The 20,660-nt window shown below is 41.1% G+C and overlaps 1 protein-coding gene across 1 annotated transcript in view; it reads left to right on the top strand.

The window, feature by feature from the left end:
• CACNA1D (calcium voltage-gated channel subunit alpha1 D) overlaps positions 1-20,660 on the top strand; it is a 430,516-nt gene that overhangs the window by 384,267 nt on the left and 25,589 nt on the right. Inside the window, exons 31-38 of the mRNA XM_038740776.1 lie at positions 6,641-6,769; positions 7,607-7,672; positions 10,066-10,157; positions 12,203-12,359; positions 12,939-13,066; positions 13,176-13,272; positions 14,828-14,930; positions 16,214-16,315. Of these exons, the coding sequence (XP_038596704.1) occupies positions 6,641-6,769; positions 7,607-7,672; positions 10,066-10,157; positions 12,203-12,359; positions 12,939-13,066; positions 13,176-13,272; positions 14,828-14,930; positions 16,214-16,315 (874 nt within the window). The remainder of the gene's footprint in view (positions 1-6,640; positions 6,770-7,606; positions 7,673-10,065; positions 10,158-12,202; positions 12,360-12,938; positions 13,067-13,175; positions 13,273-14,827; positions 14,931-16,213; positions 16,316-20,660) is intronic.

The raw sequence follows: 20,660 nt of genomic DNA, 5'->3' as shown, positions 1-20,660 counted from the left end.
CCCCACATTGACTTTGTTGTTCTTCTCAGCCATCTCTCAAGAATAGATCTCCCACCTGTTTTCAAATTCTCTCTCCTCCCTCTGAGTTTCCAGGATGAACTGGAAGGGCATGGGTGGATGGCATTACCTTTGAGTCCTTTCTGTCTTTCAGCCCCTATATTTAATCTGTAACCAAATCATAGAGGTACTTCTTCCACAACATTTCCAGAATCCATCTCTTCCACCCAATCCAAATGGCCACCACACTTGTCCAGGCTCTTGTCATGTCCCAACAGGACTACTGCATCAGCACCCTCATTCATCTCCCAGCCTCCAGCCTCTCTTCCTTCCAATCCATACTTCACTGTGCTGCCCAAACATCATGCTACATGCTCCTGCACTCCTCAGTAACCTCCAGTGGAGAGCCCATGGTTCTCTGCATCAAGCAGAAACTCCTGAGCATTGGCTTTATGAAAGTCAGGATTCTCCTTCTTAGTTATGCACTCTCTACTCCAACTGCACCCCAGCTTGCCTTCTTCATTCCTTTCAAGCTAACCTCCTATCTCTACCCTATTTTCTTCTATTCTGCCACCAACCTCTTGCTTTATGCCCTCCCTCCTGCCTGGGGCTCCCTCCCCCTTCATATCTGATAGACCACTGCTCTCCCCATCTGCAATTGCCTTCTGAAAGTACATCTCTTCAAGAAGGCCTTCCCTGGAAGATTGCTAATCTCCCTGCATTATATCCCCAATTGCCATTTCAAGACTTAGACACCACCTAAGCACTAAGCACAACCCCCAGTAGCACCGCTGTTTGTTTTAGTATCTATCTACCTGTTAGATTGCAAGCAATTTGAGGGCAGGGATCATGTCTACTAATTCTCTTGTCCTCTTGCAGGCACTTAGTATAGTGCTCTGCTTACTACTGATTGATTTTCTTCTGCCTTCCCTGTATTTGAAACTCAAATGTTTCTCCTTCCATCATGTGCCATTCTGTATTATTTGGCTGTAACAGTGAGCATTGGGTCTTTTTGAATTCTCCATTCTCCTTTTTTATTGCTCTCTCTTCAGATACATTGTTGGTTTTGTCCCTCTACTCTCTTCCCTTTGATTTTAGGAAGTATGCCTTTGATTTGCCATGCATGGTTTGACAAGGTTTTAGTTCTGTGCAGATTTCTTTCAGTTGAAAAACTAGGTGTGCATTTCCAAATTTAGATTTCACTTTTACTGCTGTGAGAGAGAGTAAAGGAACAATGAGCTGGTACTTCTGTTAATGAAACATAGTAGGCATGTGATACATGCCAACATCCATTGTAGTAATAGTAGTAGTAGCAACAGCAGCAATGACATTTATTAGACAATTACAATGTCCCATTTTTCCTTTGAATCTCCGTGCTTGAAGATGAAGCAGTCACTGGACCTGTGATGAAAAGTAGTAGCCTTATAATAAGTACGTTATGCACATGATAAGAACATTAAGTACTCAGACCTTCCGAAGACTCATCTGTACATATTTTACATATCCCATTATTCATTCATTCATTCAGTTGTATTTATTGAGCACTTACTGTGTGCAGAGCACTGTACTAAGCTCTTGGTAAGTACAATTCGGCAACAGAGGCAGTCCCTACCCAACAATAGGCTCACGGTCTAGTAGGGGGAGACAGACAACAAAATAAAACAAGTAGGTGTCAATACCATCAAAATAGATAAATAGAATTTAACTAACTCATGTACCTATTCCCCTTTTCTTTTTCCTGCTATCTATAATTTATTTTAGTGCTACATTGTAAGCCCCTTGGGGTGAGAGATCATACCTATGAATTATTTCATACTTTCCCAACCACCTGTCCAGTGCTGTGCACACAGTAGACACCCAATAAATGGTATTGATTGATTGAGCTAGGAAAGAGATATTCAAAGATAAATTAGACTATCATGTGATAGTGTATCAAAGCAATCTAGTTATTTGTTATAGCATTACAACACCTAGGGAGACGCAGTGTGGTCTAGTGGAAAGAGAACAGGCCTGTGAGTCAGGAGACCTGGGTTCTGATCCCGGCTCAGCCATTTGCCTGCTGTATGACCCTGGGCAAGTCACTTAACTTCTCTGTACCTCAGTTTCCTCAACCGTAAAATAGGCATTAAATACCTGTTCTCCCTCCTTCTTCAACTGTGAGCCTAATGAGGGATAGGACTTTCTGGTCTGATTATATTGTACCTACTCTAGTACTTAGCATAATGCTTGGCACATAGTGTTTAACAAATAGCAAACTATTCATTATTGTTAGAGAGAAGACAGCTAGACTAGGAAAGTAAAAGTAAGAGTTTTTTTTAAAGAACCACCCTGTCCCTGCCATCACCAAACAGTGGTTCAGAGATCCCAGCTCCAGTTTCCCTCTCCCAATTCTCCCTACCAGGGAACTGCTCAAAAGTTAGCAGTTCTAAGACCTGTCTTTGTAAAAAAAAAAAAAAATGCACTAGGCATTACTCATGGACAAAATCAGATTTAAATCAAGGGGAGGGAGTGAGAAGACTATGTTAGAAAGAAAGGGCCAAAGTGTAAATATGACACTTCCCCCAAAGGACACCCAGTTAGTCAAAAGGTCTCCTCATAGAGGGAGCTCGTAAGGCAAGTACCTGTATGTTCATGGCCCAGTTCAGTTGTGATTATGGGAAATTAGTGAGCTCTTTACAACTGCAGCCAAATGACAACCTGGCTCAGATACACTTAAATCATAGCCCAGCAGGTTGACATTAGAGGAGTGAAGTGTGTGGGCTGGCTTGTGAAAGAAAATCAGCGAGGTAAGGTAGGAGGAGGGTAGGTGATTGAGTGCTTTAAGGCCAGTGGTAAGGAGTTTGTTTGATGCAGAGTTGGATGGGCAGTCACTGGAAGCTCTTGAAGAGGAAGGAGATGTAGACTGAACGTTTTTCAGTAGTACTACTTCTACTTTCTGTGAAACTTTCCCAAATTCACATAGACCTATTGGCTTTCACATCATTCTCTACTTACAGATTTAGGTCTCTGTCAAGTAGATACCTGATAAGTAAACTTCATAATTTAATTCAAACATTCAGTCAGTCGTTGACTGAACACCTACTGATTGCAGAGCACTGCATATAATAATAGTAGTAGTAGTAGTAGTAGTAGTAGTAGTAGTAGTAGTAGTATTTAAATGCTTAATCTGTGCCAAGCACTGTACTAAATGCTGGGACAGATACAAGATAATCAGGTGAGACACAGTCTCTGCCCACATGGGACATACAGTCTAAGTAGGCTTACGGTGTAAGTAGGTTCACAATCTAAATAATGGCATTTTTAATGGTTTAATCTAAATAATCTAAATAATGGCATAAGTGCTTACTATTTACCAAACACTGTTCTAAGCACTGGGGTAGATACAAGGTAATCAGGTCGTCCCACATGGGGCTCACAGTCTTAATCCCCATTTTACAGATGAGGTAACTGAGGCACAGAGAAGTTGTGACTTGCCCAAAGTCACACAGCTGATAAGTGGCGGAGCCGGGATTAGAACCCATGACCTCTGACTTCCAAGCCATGCTCTTTCCACTAAGCCACACTGCTTAGTGCTTGGCAGAGTTTAACTGAAGCAAGACACACCACCCCTGCCCTCACATTGCTCACAATCTGAGTGAGACAATGATTATTGACATATAAAAGGAAGAATAAGGATAAAATGGGTAGCATTGTGAATATTTTAGGATGATGTATATATAGTTTCAATATTGATAAATCACATACATGTATATATATATATATATACACACACACACATGCACATAAGTGCTGCTGGGGTAGAAATACATAAGAACTAAGGGTGGCTGTTAGGTTGCAGCGACTTGGGGTGCTCAAAAATCAATCAGGATAGGTTGCCTGAAGAAGATGAGATTATATAAGAGGGCTGTGAAAATGGGGAGGGCTGTGGGGAAGAGAAGAGGACAGGAACAGACCTTTGCAGGCTGGGAGACAGAGAGAGACTGAAAAGCATCAGGTAAGAGGTAAAAGGATAACAAGAAGAGAATTGGGTCAGAGAAACCAAAGTTATATAATGCTCCCAGGAGAAGGGTGGGATCCACAGTGTTGAAGGCAGCCAAGAAATTGAGGAGAAGTTGAATTCACTAGATTTGGAAATATTTGATGGATTGGTTGAGTAGGGGGTCATTGATGACCTTGGAGAGAGTGGTCTCAGTGGACTGGAGAGGGCAGAAACCAGATTATAGAGGGTCAAGAGGGAGAGGAAGTGGAGGCAGTAGGTGTATACAACTGGTTCCCGGAGTTTGGAGAGGAATGGAATAAAGGAGATGGGGTAATAGCTACATGGGGTCCAGAGAAAGTTTTAATTTTTTTTAGGATAGAAGCAACTTGGGTGTATTTGAAGGCAGAGGGGAAGGAACCATCAATCAATCAAAGGTATTTATTGAGCATTTACTGTATGTGGAGCACTGTACTAAGCATTTGGGAGAGTATAATGCAACAATTGGTAGACATGTTCCCTGCCCACAATGAGCTTACAGTCTAGAGGAGAGTGAATGGTTAAAGATGGTAGTCAGAGAGGGAAGAGTGGGCATGAGTATTGTTAGAATCAGTCAATAGTAATAATTGTGCATATGTATATGCTAAGCTCTTACTTTGTGCCAAGCACTATACTGAGCACTGGGGTAGATACAATGCAATTGGTTTGGACCCAGTCATTCAATCAATGGTATTTATTGAGCACTTATTAAGCAACTAGGAGAGTACAGTAGAGTACGTAGACATGGTCCCTGCCCTCAAGGAAGGTGAGAAGAGACAGGGTTGGAGGGAATGGGTGGTGGAAAGTGGGTTGAGCCAGTCTGAGGTGGGCTGTCCATGACCCCCACCACCTGGTGAATCTCCCAAGTAAGCAGGCATCCAGGTTTTCCCATTGTTTGGGCTGTGCCCAGCCAGAGCAAGACCTTGGCCCCAAAGCTGGGGTATTGGTAGGAATTTTCCCACCCACACTTTCTCTGGCCTGACCCACAGCAATGTTGAAGGTTGGGTCGGGTAATTAGTGCCAGGGTGCAGATCTAATTTGGGAACAGGTAAACATGGCTGATTCTGCATTATGGATGAAAAAGCAACCATCGCCACCATCCATATGTCTGTGGTGAGTATTGGCTGGGACTGTGCTGTGACTGCCTTGCCCCTCCCCATGATCTGGAGCCGGTGGAGAGGAGACATTAACCTCCACCTCCTCACAGATCGAAGGACATTAAACTAGATTTAAGATGCTTAAGTAGTTAGCTAAACCCTTCACTTGCATAATATATCTAGTGGTTTAAGTTATTGCATCTATGTTAGTTTAAATTATTTCACTGACCTATTTTAATGTTCTTGCTTTGGTAGGAAAACCTGTCATCTCTTTTAGGTGATCCCCCACAATGGTACCTTCACAAGACCATCATTTTGGCGGGTGGTCTTCAAGTACAGCTGGTATCCTAGACAGATTTCACTGAATCTTGCTAAGGCAATAATATGGAAGTTTAGGGTAAAATTCAGGTTTCCCATAGATACTTCTTGGCTGCTCTAGAAGGTGCTTCTTGATTGTTGGTTCGTGATGCTTTAGGGTCTCTTACTTTGAAGTGTTGCTGAGCTGAATGTTGATAATTGAAGTGTCTGTGTTCATCACAGAATCCTCATTCATTCATTCAGTTGTATTTATTGAGGGCTTACTGTGTGCAGAGCACTGTACTAAGCACTTGGGAAAGTACAATACAGCAATAAACGGAAACAATCTCTGCCCAGAACGAGGTCATCACTATATAATGAGAAGATAGCTATGGGCAAATGAGTGGGGGGAATTTCCCAAGAAAAATACACAAATGGATAATGAATTCCTGTCTTTCTTTCTTGAAAAAACATATGGTTTTACACACTGCGCATTTTCCAACCTTGGAATGTGTTGCCCTTTTATCTGGCCTTTCAACCCAGAAGGATTGCCCAGATCTTGTTAATCCTGCTAGCTCAAGTATGGGGTGCGTAATACTTCTTAGGGCCCACCTTCCTAATGCCTAGGGAGCATTTGAATTATATCATACCAGGAAGTGCACAAACAACAGAACCATAAAAAATGTTGAAGTCCACCATACCGCTACTTTTCACTCTAGCTGAATTCATGTATTTTTTTTAATTTTGATTTGATTTCTTAAAGCCAACTGAAAGTGAAAATATCCTTGCCCCTGTCCCAACTGCTGCTTCTGGGGTAAGATTAGTAACTGACCCCCAGTAGTGTACTTCTACTTGAGTTTAATCTTTTGAACATTTCCATTTCTCCACTGGTTTTTCACTATTTCACTTGATTGTCCTCCTGGAACAGTGTATGTAGTGGTTTGCACTCAATGTCAGTTCCAGTATTATTGAATCTTTGTTGAATAAACGAATCCAACCTGATCCTAATAACTAATTAATACTTGGGAAGTGCATGTGATGTGTGAAACGATTGTCTAGGCCCTGCATTTTAGCATGTAACCTTTGCTCTCATACTGTGCTTATTAAGATGAAAAGGTCCTACGAACACATCTTCAATTCTTGCTTCTTTCACCTTTGCGTCTGTTACTGTTTTCTGAACGTAATGAGTGCTTTGCTTTCCAATGGGTTTGACTTCTTCCTGATAATCCTTCAGAATTCCGAAGAGAGCAATAGAATCTCCATCACATTTTTTCGTCTTTTTCGAGTGATGCGATTGGTGAAGCTTCTCAGCAGGGGTGAAGGAATAAGAACATTGTTATGGACATTTATCAAATCCTTTCAGGTGAGTGAAATGCTAGTTGGGCCTTCTTTATTCGTTTTTTTTTCCCTTGCTGTTTTAGAGGCCAGGTACTTACACTCTAAGGGGAACTGCCTTTTCATTAGCCCAGTCAAAATAGTGAGCCCCTGGAAACATTTCATTTTTACACTTAGACTAGTAGGAGGGTTCAAACATATGTTTTCTATAATTGCATTTTGTTATTTAGAAGGAAAGTAATTAATTTTATTAATTTAATGTTTTGTTGAGTACAAGTGGCCACAGCCCCAAGTTTGATAGAATGAAAATCCAGCTTTAACCACATTGATGGCAAAATTGTATTTCATTGCAAACTGCACTAACTCAGAACATGATCTCTTGTGTTAAGGGTTGTTATGTAATTGCAGCAGAATTTAAATTTACATTTAAATTTGCCACCTTGTAAATGCTGACATGAGATTTTTAAAATGATTTTAACCACATGTCAACTTTCATTAAAATGGCCCTTGTAACTATAAATATAATGTTGGGTTTGGATTGCATTTCACTAAATACAATAGATTTTTATATGGGGAGCAGTATTGCATCAACCAAAATTATGCGTTATAAAATTAAGGTATCTCATTGCAAGTTGAATTTTTAAAATTCCTTCCAGCTTTGAATTGTAGTGAACAGACAGTTACCCCAAGGAGAAAATTTACCGATTAGGAATAACATCTTGTGATAATTAAATGTTTCTGTTCTCCAATAAGAAAAAATGGAAAAATGAAAAGAATATTACATAGATGCACATTAACATTTATCAGTCAAATAAAGATCAAGAGGAATAGTTCAGAACTAATAGATACTCTTTCACTATTTTAGGCTCTACCCTACGTTGCCCTTCTCATAGCTATGTTGTTTTTCATCTATGCTGTTATTGGGATGCAGGTAATTACAATTATATTAATTGTATTGTTCATCTTGGTGTTTACAGAGAGCTTAGGATTGATTTAACTAGCAGAATAAAGTGGAGAATTAAGGCAATTATATAGGTTATTCAGGTCAAAAAAAAAGCCTACTTTTGCTTCAGTTACCTGGATAACTCAAGCAAAGTGTGTTTCTTGGTCTGAATGATCTGTATTGTCTCAGTTTTCCACTTTAATTTCTGTAGCCCCAGAGAAGTGATTTATTAAGAACCATAAAAAAAAAATTGTGGGGCTCATCCAACAATTTAGTTGGGACGTGTTTTTCAAGGCTTATAGTCAGGCCCTCCTTCAGTAAAAGCTGAGTTATCCAGCACCTTACCAACTGGAAAGTACTAGTGGCCGCCATTTATGATACCTTCCATTCAAGGACGACCTTGGCCAAATGATCCAGTACCAAGAAGTTCACAGTGTGTGAGTCTCTTGCTAGGGGGTGAGATGAGCTGACACAGTTGCCCTGAAATGTCTGCCATAAGCTTTCCCAGGAGTCACAGCATTGTTGTCTTGGACAGCTAAACAGAGAAACAGTGTGGCCTAGTGGATAGAGCACAGGCCTGGAAGTCAGAAGGACCTGGGTCCTAATCCCGGCTTTGCCGCTTGTCTGCTGTGTGACCTTGGACAGGTCACATAACTTCTCTGGGCCTCAGTTCTCTCATCTGTAAAATAGGGATGAAGACCGTGAGCCCCATGGGGGACATGGATTGTATCCAACCTGATTACCTTTTATCTACCCCAGTGCTTAGAACGGTGCCTGGCACATAGTCAGCGCTTATCAAACACCATTTGAAAAAAAAGTAGGCAAGAACCAGTTCTGCTAAACTCAGCAAACAGTTTTCCCCCTAGCAACAGCTCCTCTTTCCACTGTTGACTGGCCCTCCACATGACATTCAGAAATAATCAATAGCATGTATTCAATCAATCAGTCATATTGATTGAGCACTTACTGTGTGCAAAGCACTGTGCTAAGCACTTGGGAGAGTACAATACAACATAGTTGGTAGACATGTTCCCTGCCCACAAAGAACTTGAGCACCTACTGTGTGTAGAGCACTCAACTCCGCACTTCGGAACATATGATAGAAGACAAGCCCCTGCCTCGAATGATCTACAGTCTGAAGGCAGGGGAGATGTAAAGACATACATTATTTAGAAATGATTTTACAAAACCCTTTCTGGGCATCACTGACTTTTATTGAACTGGAATTTTGGACTACCCATCACTGTCCATTCCCCTAGCATGCTGGATAACAAAGCTTTTACTGTACTCTCCCTGCCTCACTACTTTCCTCTCATTATCCTTATCCTCTCCCTTCCCTGTCTCCTTAAATCCTTCCTCCCAATTTCCCTTAGCTCAATATTACCTGAACCCTTACCCCTCCTCTCTGTCTGCCTCTGCCCTCTTCCTTCTCATCTGCCTCTTCCTTGGCTACTTCATTCCCTTCTACCCCATCTCTCTCATCTCTGTGACCCCACTCCTCTCTTTCTCAAAACCTTCTCCTTCCTGTCCTCTTTCTACTCACCTCTCCTGACCCCACCGCAACCCACCACTTCCAGACCTTGCCAGGCTCTATCACCTCTCGAGCATGCTTCTGGGAAACCTCTCTGTGATCCCTAGCCCCATTGTCTCCGGATGGACCTCAGATCTCACCACCTCTACCTAGCCCCAGGCTTCACTGCCTCCAGGCTACCCTAAGCTTTGACTCCATGCAGCCGGGTATCAATTGGGAGCAGCGTGATCTCTCTCTCTCCTGAGCAGCATTCTGATTTGGATCTAGGCCACCTCCAGCTGGCTCTAAGCTCTGCAACTTCCAGGTAGCCCTGGCCCTGTGCAGCCTGGCGCCATTCCAAGGGGATAAGTGGAGCCACTCAAAAGTGATGTGGACTCTCTTCCTTACCTACTTCTTGAGGCAGCCCCATCTTGCATGTGTGCTGTACCAAGCCAATTAGACTGCCATGGTTTCCTGGCTTAGGTACATGCACATTTTGGGGAAGGACAAAGAGTTGGCATTATTTATGTAGCGAGAAGAGCAGAAATATGAGAAATACAGCTCTCCACTGCACAGTGATTTTACAAGTTTTTCCCTGCTTAAGTACCATCTTTCAAGGGAGGAGTTAAGTCATGTAAATTAATCTTACTCTGGTTTTATATGCAACATAGATTCAGTTAGCCTAAAGAAGCAGAGTAATGGTTTCCAAAAGAACTCTGCCTGGTCTTTGTTTTAAGGCCATAGAATTAATCTCCCCAGAAATCGTTTTAATGTGTGTCATGACCAATGACTGTCCTAACTCATGTTGAGTTAAACAAAAGTAGTTTTTTATGATGAAACCAATATTTCTTCTGGTAATTTCTATTTCCAGATGTTTGGAAAAGTTGCCATGAAAGATAACAATCAAATCAACAGAAACAACAATTTTCAGACTTTTCCTCAAGCTGTGCTCCTCCTGTTCAGGTGATGAATTTTCATCATTGAAGATTCACAGCTTATAAGTGGAGATGGTGAATAGGTTTAGAGCTCAAGGATTCCAGGTTAACTTTGGTATTGTCAGAATGTTAGCAATTGTTTGTTATCAAAATGATTGATTCCCTTTCCTAGGTATCACAATATTCATTATAGGGCATGTGTACACGAGCATTTCAGTAGTGCATTGTTTTCATTGCACTAATATCACCAATGTAGTCAGTGAAACAATGATCAATCTAGAGAAACATTACAAGTTTTCTGCAGCAACATGCCTGGTGGTCCCTTGTACTCGAAGAAGAAGCCACTGATGGTGAAGTTCACCTATGGATGCATGTGTGGCCCAAGAGGCCAATGCGGGACCCACTGTCCCAACCACACCGCGCACATACAAAGACTGTTCTTTGTTGTGCTGCTGTATTTGTTGTTTGCAGGACCTGGTGCTGTCTGCTCTTTTACCTCTTTGTCTCCTAATCCTCTCGAAGTTGCCACCCAAAAAGAGTCACTCCTTTCTTGATTGCAGTGCACCATGATGGTCTGTTTGCCACAGTTGGTCTCCAAGTTTTCAGATGAGACGCTGTATTTTCTGAGGCTTTGCTTTACAGCATCCTTGAAATGTTTCCTCCACGCCCCACCCCCCCTTGTTTTTGGTTGCCCAATTTCAGCTCAGCATACAGCAGCTGTTTTGGGGTCCTTCTGTCATCCAGTCTCCTCCATGTGCCACCCAGAAAACCTGTGCTGAGGTGAGCATAGCATCACTGCTCGGAGACAGACTTTGTTCCAGGACTTCATGGTTTTTGATCCTGTCTTGCCGCTTGATGTTCATTATGGCCCCTGAGTGATGCTGATGGAACTGCTCAAGGAGTCAGATGTGGACCTCTTCAAGGAAACAGATGTGGATTTTGTCGAGGGGCTCCAAATCTCATAACCAGAGAGAAGATTGGACAGCACTACAGCTGTGTTATACCTTCAGTTTGGTCTGAAGTCTGATGCCAAGCTTCAACCACACTTTACCTGACAGTCTCTCGAAGGATGTGCTGGCCTTCTTGATTGAATTGTCTTCTACTTTGTCTGTGGTTGCCCAGTGTGCTCTGTGCTGCCTGGGCTAGGCCAGTGTGCTGCCTGAGTATGGCCAATGTTCTGCCTAGGTATGGCCAGCGTGCTGCCTGGGTATGGCCAGTGTGTTGCCTGGGTATGGCCAGTTTGCTGCCTGGTTATGGCCAGTGTATTGCCTGGGTATGGCCAGCGTGCTGCCTGGGTATGGCCAGTGTGCAGTGGTAGCACAGACACTCTCACCAGTATTACGCAGGTTTTGAAGATCTTAGAGTTTAAAAAGCCAGCATAGATGTAGCCTTCTAAACACATTGATTGAGAATCTTTAGAAGTCTGTATGTGACATGCCTATATAAGTAACTTCATATATAGGCTAGGTCCTAGTTCAGTTGAACCTGCCTCCAGAGAGAGAGATTGCGAATCATTAATAATGAACAATGAATGATTGGGAAGTATGTTTTCTTTTCTTTGAGGATTTTGATCTTGTGGAAATCAAGCCATCCTTTATTAACCCTTATGGGGGGGGGGGACACTTCACGTGAGAAATCTTGCTCATTAGTAGTTTAGAAAGCTAATGTAAAGAAGTCAATTTTCCCTTATAAAGTTTCCAAGTGGCAAGTGGGAATTTTGAAACAGAATGCTGCCTTCTCCTTGATTTCTTGCTGTTAATGAAAAGGCTGGAAACTGAGGGATGAGGATCCTCATGGCAATAGAGTATCTCCGTGAAGCTGACTAAGAACAGGGCATTTGGCCATTTGTCCACTAGCAGTTGAAGTAGCCCATCTTTTACGAGGAGACGGAGTGAGAAAGACCAATGGTGACCGCATGGAGCTCCATCTCTGCCTCTGCGCCTACATTGGTACCCCCTGATGTGGGATAGTGTGGCTATCCTCTGCCAGGTGGAATAGGGGTACTTGAAGAAAAATATGCCATATTTTATTGACTGATGCTTCTTTTCCCCCTCACCTTCTATGCTGGAAAAGGTGTGCAACTGGGGAAGCTTGGCAAGAAATCATGCTGGCTTGTCTTCCTGGGAAGCTCTGTGACCCTGATTCCGATTTAAATGCTGGGGAATACGCATGTGGAAGCAATTTTGCCATTGTTTATTTCATCAGTTTTTACATGCTCTGTGCATTTCTGGTGAGTGACAAAAAACCCATAACCATCCAATCATTTGTATAGCATTTGGTGATATATATTTATACATATATATATATACCTTTGAATTGCAGCTATACTGGTAGATCTGTAGCTCAGCAATACTGTTTTAGAAAATAATCTAAAGAACACTGTTTTGTTAAGAACTTCAAAATCTCATTATCTTAAAGGCTTTTATATTATCTTGTTCCCTAACCATTTCTGAAATGAAAGCAGGGAGTGTTGATAACTATAGCATTTTTAGCAGTTACTGTCCTGGCAAAGATATTTCAAAACCGAACAGTGAGAGAAAAAAATCTCTAGAGAGAGTGAGATATGAGATGGTGACCAAAAAACAATGGTTATAGGAACCTAGTACTAGAGAAAAATTTATTAAATCCATCCCCCTGCCTCTGTGCAGGACCCACCTAAACAATTTCAAAAAGATAGCCACCTGTCCTTAAGGAAGAAGTTTTCACAACCTCCCTTAGGTAATGTGTACTTATGTGTTTCCTAATGTCTAATGTGAAACTCTGTTGCTTCCATTTCAAACCAATCCCTGTTATTTGAACTGATTTTCAGATCATCAATCTGTTCGTGGCTGTCATCATGGACAACTTTGATTACCTAACCCGAGACTGGTCTATTTTGGGTCCTCATCATTTAGATGAATTCAAAAGGATATGGTCAGAATATGACCCTGAAGCAAAGTAAGTCAGATTAATTATGTTCTCTACTATATTTCTGTTTTAAAATGCTTTTTGTTGTGTTTCTCAGCCTAGCAAAAATGTCTTAGTTAACACTGCGCATTTGTTTTAGGGGAAGAATTAAACATCTTGATGTAGTCACTTTGCTTCGACGTATTCAGCCACCTTTGGGATTTGGCAAATTATGTCCACACAGAGTAGCGTGCAAGGTAAGTACAAAGATCTCACAGCCCTGTTAACAAGACCCCATGGAGTATAATGGATTACCTAGATGCCCTGATTTAGTGGTGGGTAAATTGAGATGCATAAAGGGAAAGTGACTTCTTGTGAAAATTACAGAGCTTTTGCTGGTAGAGGGCCTTCTCTCCAGGGGCTGATGTGACCAATTGAACACACACTCTGAATAGAGAAATACATTTGAAGGACTTTACCAGTTGGAGTACTACCCTATAAAAATAATCGGATAGCCTGTAGAAAACTAGCATCCTCTGTCCTCTTCACTGAGGCCCAACTTGGAAAGATTAGTGGTTTGGCCTTTTTGATATGGTATTTGTTAAGAACCTACTATGTGCCAGGCACTGTTGTAAGTAAACTGGGGTAGATACAAGTTAATCTTTCATTCAGTCATATTTATTGAGCACTAATTGTGTGCAGAGCACTGTACTAAGCACTTGGGAGAGTACAGTACAACAATGCACAGACACATTCCCTGCCCACAATGAGCTTACAGTCTAGAGCTGTATGTCCCACACGAGGCTTACAGTCTTAATCCCCATTTTACAGATGAGGTAACTGAGGCCCAGAGAAATGAAGTGACTTGCCCAAGGTCACACAGCAGAGAAGTGGCAGAGCCGGGATTAGAACCCAGGTCCTTCTGACTCACAGGCCTGTGCTGTATCCATTAGGCTATGCTGCTTCTTGACCAGGCACCCTGATTGTCTGAAGTACACATAGCCGAAGGGTTGGAGGTTTTCCAGATAAGAATTGGTGACTTTCAGGTTAGATTAAAAGAGTGACTTTGACACCCTGAAGCCTGCTATCAGAGGTCGCATGAAAATTGGCTCATAATACTCTCGTGGGGAAAAAAAGAAAATGGGAAAAACAGGAAAGGAAGGAAGCTGAGGAGCTATTCCAGGATCATTAGGAATAAGTGCCCTAAAGGCTCTCCATCAGTTTCTCGAGTGTCTACCCGAGAAAATCATTGTCCTGGAGAAGTGTGGCTAATAATGGCAAGTTGATTTGGGATTAATGGTGGACAATGGTAGAATATCATAGAATTTGGTGTGCCAAATATAGGCCTAAGAGAGAGGATGGAAGGAATGGAAAGTTATGGCAATTAACTCGTTCATTCATTCATTCATTCAATTGTACTTATTGAGCGCTTACTGTGTGCAGATCACTGTACCAAGCACTTGGAAAGTACAATTCAGCAACAAATAGAGACAATCTCTACCAAACAACGGGCTCACAGTCTAGAAGGGGGGAGACAGACAACAAATCAGCATGTTAACAGGTATCAAAAACATCAATATAAATAAATAGAATTATGGACTTATTCACATCATTAATAAAATAAATAGAATAATGTCTGCCAACTCTGTTATATTGCACTCTCCCAAGTGCTTAGTACAAGTGTCCTGCACACATTAAGTGCTCAGTAAATACCATTGATTGCCTGATTGAGTTAGGGTTAAGATTGAGAGGGTTGGAAAATACTGGACATCCATTTTTCCAATATGAGAATGCCTTTCTTTCCATTTTTAGAGATTGGTTGCCATGAACATGCCTCTCAACAGTGATGGAACGGTCATGTTTAATGCCACATTATTTGCTTTGGTCCGGACAGCTCTTAAAATCAAGACAGAAGGTAGGATTTCATTGAGAGTGAAAATTTATTGTTAGCAAATAGAGAATACATTTGGAATGATTGATGTATTCTTCCTAATAACACTTTCCCTGGCCAGAGTCCACTGACAGACCAACCTAACCTGCCTGAAAATCCTGTGATGGTCTTTCACAGACTTCTCCCCCATTAGATTGTAAATGCCTTAAGGGCAGGGACTGTGACTTTAATTGTAGGCCCACGCGTGCCAAGTACAGTGCTCTGCACACAGAGACAAGATTTCAATTCTGAGAATACAGGACACCAGCACTTAATGATAGTAATATTAATTATTATTATTATTATTATTATTATTAGGCCTTATCTACCCTTTGCTCCTGCAGAATGTTGGGGCTTGTGTCATTCAAAAGCAAGGTATTTATTGTTGCCTCCCAACAGATCTTTCCTGGAAAATTGGATAAGGCAATGAAATATGGGACAATCCCATACATTCAGGACATCTAGCAACCCAAGGCTCCTGACTTCACAGGAAATGAAGAGCTTAAAACCTCCGGGTGTTCTCTAACTATAGTCCAAACTAGCACTTAAAACACTAATATGATTGTTCTAAATCTTTCTATTGTAAGTCCCAAACACAGAAGTCCAGAGCTTGATCCTCTATGAAGGTAACCAGGGTTCCTTCCCAGCAAATAGGCCCTCTAAATCCCACTGAGCCAGGGCCAGGTGCTCCTGTTGCTCTGCCCACAGCTGCTTTGAATCTAATTGCCCCAGACAGGATTTATCTGATGGAATAAAAAATGCCCTGGGGGAAACACTGTCTTGTACAGTGTGAGCTAAAAGTGAGAGTCACCCATAAAAGCTTTTGACACCAATATAGTCAGCTCAGAAATGCTGAGTTGTAATGCCTGAGTTCTTGGTCTTCACAGTCATTGTAAAACTTACTGGTCCTGGATTTGTTCACATTTTCAGGAACTTAATGCAGTGAAATTAGAGGAGACGACTTGCATCACTCATCTTCTCATCAGCTGAAATGGCTGGCTCTTTGCCTTTCTTTACCCCTCAAACTGCACTCTGCAATTTTACTATTTACCTCTCATTGAAATCAATGGAAGATTTGTTGGTTAAGAGTAGTCTAAATAAATCTCTGACAAGTAATCTCCTACAACCATATTGGCCTGTGTGAATGCTAGATTTTCCATCTTTTAAACCCCGGGGCTCACTTCTCTCTGTTTTTTGCACTTTTTCAGCCCCTTACGTCCTCTTGTGCTTTTCAGGCCAAATAAAAACTGAACTTTATTTTGACACAGGTAATCTAGAGCAAGCAAATGAGGAACTCCGAGCTGTGATAAAGAAAATCTGGAAGAAAACCAGCATGAAGTTACTTGATCAAGTCGTCCCTCCAGCTGGTGGTCAGTGTGATGATAATTTCCCAGCAATTATTTACATGTTTACAGTTTTAATCTTCTCAGTAAGAGGAAGTAAGAATGTGCAGAATAGTAATGAGGAGATAAGAGTTTGAAGCATACTCTTAAATCTAAGTGCCATTAACTGAAGGCCAACAACAATGGTAAAGAAAAGCTTGTGGGAAACCAGATTCAGGTACTTTGGCATGTCTGGTTAAAAGGGATCTTGCTCTTCACAGTTGAGAGAGAATTGGAAAGCAGAGATTTTAAAAGTTGACTTACTTGTTTATAGATAAGCCATTATTAAAACATATGATAGGTTTCAGCAGTTTAAATAATTTTACTAAGGAGTGTACTTATATTTATGCTCTGTAAGTCGCAGGAAGAGCATCTTTAAGGATTAAAGAATGACATTTTTGTAAATTGGTTTCATAAATGCTAATTGTGTAACTTTCTAAAATGAAAATTTCCTTTCATTTCAGTGCTTTAGAATAGCGATAGAACTAACTGGCATGTTTATATTTTCTTGTTGTTTACCATAAAATGACTTACCAAATCTTTTTTTCAAATGTATATATATATCTATATATACATATTATATGAAAAATACTTGTTTTATTTTAAGTGGACATAGTACTAGAAGTACAGATGGTTGGTTTTGACTGGCTTTTTTAAGTTTTAAAGGTGCAGGATCTGTATTCGCAGAGCCATCCCGATCCATATATTCAGACCCCAAGATCCCAATACACTATAATTTGGTAATTTTTGTAGCTGACGGCAGTGTTTTTTAGTGTTAATCCACTGCAGCTTTCGAGACTGATCAGATTCAGGATCCCACAGGCCGGATGGCAGTGGAGGCTGATACCTCTCTGAAGGTGACATTCTCAGTCTCTAAGGGGGCAAGCATGCTGGCTGAACTGCTCTTCAGCGTGAGGCAAGAAGCTTTGTCTCTGGAGGGAGCCACTTGCAACTGGCCAGCTCAGAGGGGGAGGATGACCAAAAAAATTAAAAAGGGAAAAACAATCTGGAGAAGTCTGCCTCTCCAGAGGGGAATGGATACTGCACATTTAAAACATTTTTTTTTATGGTTCAATTCTTTTTAGTCATACACTTTGAGTGCTTGCATGGCCACGATTAATTGCTTTTGTTTACTTGTTGTAACAATGTGCTTGAGCTTTTTCTGCAGCCTCTGTTCCTTTCAACTATCAGTCTTTCAGAATATTCTGAAGCAATTCTGTTTTAGGGTGGTGGCATGGAATCAGTGTTATCTCTTGCCAACTTTATTCCCCTACAATGTTTTTTGAAATACAGATGCATGCTTCAGAATAGCTAGCTGTGCCTGCATATGAAAACCTCACAAAGACTCACTCTTGGAGGATTCATTTCCTCAAATTACTCCTCCATGGCTCCACTTCACTGTTTAAACTCCCACTTCATTTCCACTAATACAACCTGAACATTAACTTTCATTCCCACTAAAATGCATTACAAGAACTGTAAGAGTCACTTTGATTTCTTACCATCACCTAACATCACTGGAATTGAAAGTTGAGAAATTGGTTCACTGTCAAAATCCTATTTAGAAATCACTCTGTTTTTGAAGAAATTATCTAGTGTTCTAGTTTAGGGGATACATTGTTCTTCAACTGACCTGACCCAATTGCTTCTAATCATAGTGCAGAGACTGGCCCGAGTTGCTTACAGTGAATCATAGCTTAAAATGAGGTCTGTTTTAAGTATCTCTCCCAACAGCCTTAGTTGAAATGCAAAAGTATGTGCTGTGTAACAACAAGAAGTGATATCCAGATCTGGGGAAAGGGATAAGCAGAATATACCTTAAGTGTGTTCTGATCTAAATTGAACAGTAATGTAGTTGGTATACAACATATCAGCTTGAGTATAGTTTAATTTAAATAGATAATAGTGAAAGATGTAAGGAGCCCAAATGCAATGGAAACATTCTGTGAACTTTCAGATTTAACCAGAAAAAATGCAGGGTTTAATATTTCAGACTCTGTTGATAGATGTTATAAAAGAGCCTTTTCTTATTCTGTAATATGACTTTCCCCATTGGCTTGTCTAGACTCAAAAGACTAGCTTCTTCAATGTGTTAGCAGCAGGTAGCCAATAGTATTTGAGTAAGAGAATGACGAGTTTTCTCTACACATATAAATATAAAGTATAAAGGGAATCCATTTTATTGAAATCTCTCAATGCCCCAATTAAATTAATTCAATATCTGCTCCTGCTAATCGAGTGCCTTTGAAGAAACTAAAGTAGGTTCAGAGCACCAATTTGTACCATCTTCAGCCTTGCATATAGTATTGCTTTACTGAACCCATCTCTAACAATCCTATTCCAAATCCCAGGTAATCTTTTCCTAAAAGTTCTCCTCTACGTCCCCATGACCTCTTTCCATGCCCCCCCTTCTCTCTTTATCTCTCTCTCTCTCTCTCTCTCTCCCTCTCTCTCTCTCTCTTTCTCTCTCTCTCTGACTCTCTCTCTCTCTCTCTCACACACACACACACACACACACACACACACACACATTCAATCTTCTTGAAAGGAAAAATGGATGTTGATAGTTAAGGAATAGCTCCATACCCTCCCACTTCCTTTCCTTTCCCTGGATCCCTTCCTCCATTACTCCAAGGAAGACTCAGAACCACCTTTCACACTAACATCTCCCTTATTTTCCCTCTTTCTCTCCTATCTGATCATCTTGATTTTTCTGATTCTTAAAATGACCCAGGGATCCCTCTTTTCCAGTATTAAATGTCACAACATCTCCTTTGAAAAACCTTTGGGACAATTCTTACACCGCATTTATTTAGACCAGGGCATAGTACAGGCCTGTTGAGAAAGTGCCATTTTAGGGTCGGGCAATAATTGTGGCATAGTGTATTATGATAGATTGAGTTGGAAAGTTTCCTAGCACTCACCGTAGTTTCACCTTAAGGCAAATGTGAACCAGGATGGAGCAGGTAGGAGGGTAGTTAAATTGTAAATCAGCTGTTTGGAGCTAGATTAGAGAGCCAACTCTAGGAGAAATCGTTAAAAGGAGGAATCACAATGCATTTAAACTTGGAAGAAGTAGTAACAGTAGTAATAGTAATGGCATTTATTAAGTACCTACTCCCTGGCCCCCAAGAGGCTCACAATCTAAGACTAAGCAGGGTAGTGCAAGAGTGAACTACTGCAGAGGGAATTTAAGCATTTGCCAAATATAGCCCAGAAAAGATAGTCATTCATTGTCAGTCATATTTATTGAGCGCTTACTGTGTGCAAAGCACTGTACTAAGCGCTTGGAAAGTACAATTCGGCAACAGAGACAGTCCCTACCCAACAATGTGCTCACAGTCTAGAAGTGGGGAGACAGACAACAGAACAAAACAAGTAGACAGGCATCAATAGCATCAAAATAAATAGAATTATAGATATATACACATTACAGATATATACACAATAGTCCTTTTCCAGATGCAGATGAAAGGAAAGTAGCATCATCTTGATCACTAGCTTTACTTCAGTCTGGCCCCTAAACTTGACCTCTAGTGACATCAGTTGGGATATTAATCCCCAGAAACTCCACCCATGTAAATCCCACTTGAGAAGTTATGCCCAAAGACTTGTCATCAGGGGAATTTTCTCATTTTACAGGCCCTGGTTTTAAGATTTCAATAGGATTTTTCATCCCTTTATTCATTCAGCTTATACATATATTTAAAATGGCACTTTCTGAGCTGGATTAGGGTCAGAATTTCAGTACATGTTCCAGATGCAAAGTAATAAGAGACGTTATCTTGAGTTCTCTTTCTGCCCCATAAATTTCTGTGTTGGGCTATAAAGGCTCCTGGAAGCAGTTGAGGTGAGAGAAGTGGGACAGGTCCAGGGGCTTTCAAGCCATTTATTTCCAAGGCACACTAAAAACATGGAGAGCCTGTGGGAACTGCCCCCTCATGCTCACGTCTACCTTCTAGTCATAAGCCCAGGGGAGATGTTGGAGTTGGTGCTCACAGGCTTTTCTCCTGTTATTGATATGCCACCTAAAAAAGGTCTCAGATTCACACTGTCCATGTCTAAACCTGCCTAAGGGCTTTCCTGAGAGAGAACACCAGTAATAGCATGGTGTCATCTCAAGTCCTGGGGACACACCAGTCTGCCATAGCATATACCAGTTGGTATCTACTGATGGAGTCCATCTCCCCTCTTTTACCTATGTCATTATTGTAGGCTGATTCCATTACAATAAACAGGTGCTAAATAATACTAATACTGCAGGTCTCAACTAACTTGGAAGTCATTGGGCCACAAAAGCTGGAGAGTTTATGAGAAAAAAAGGGAAAGTAGC

Source organism: Tachyglossus aculeatus, chromosome X1 (assembly GCF_015852505.1).
Source record: "Tachyglossus aculeatus isolate mTacAcu1 chromosome X1, mTacAcu1.pri, whole genome shotgun sequence".
NCBI classification, from domain to species: Eukaryota; Metazoa; Chordata; class Mammalia; order Monotremata; family Tachyglossidae; genus Tachyglossus; species Tachyglossus aculeatus.
This window is presented reverse-complemented; position numbering and strand designations above follow the sequence as displayed.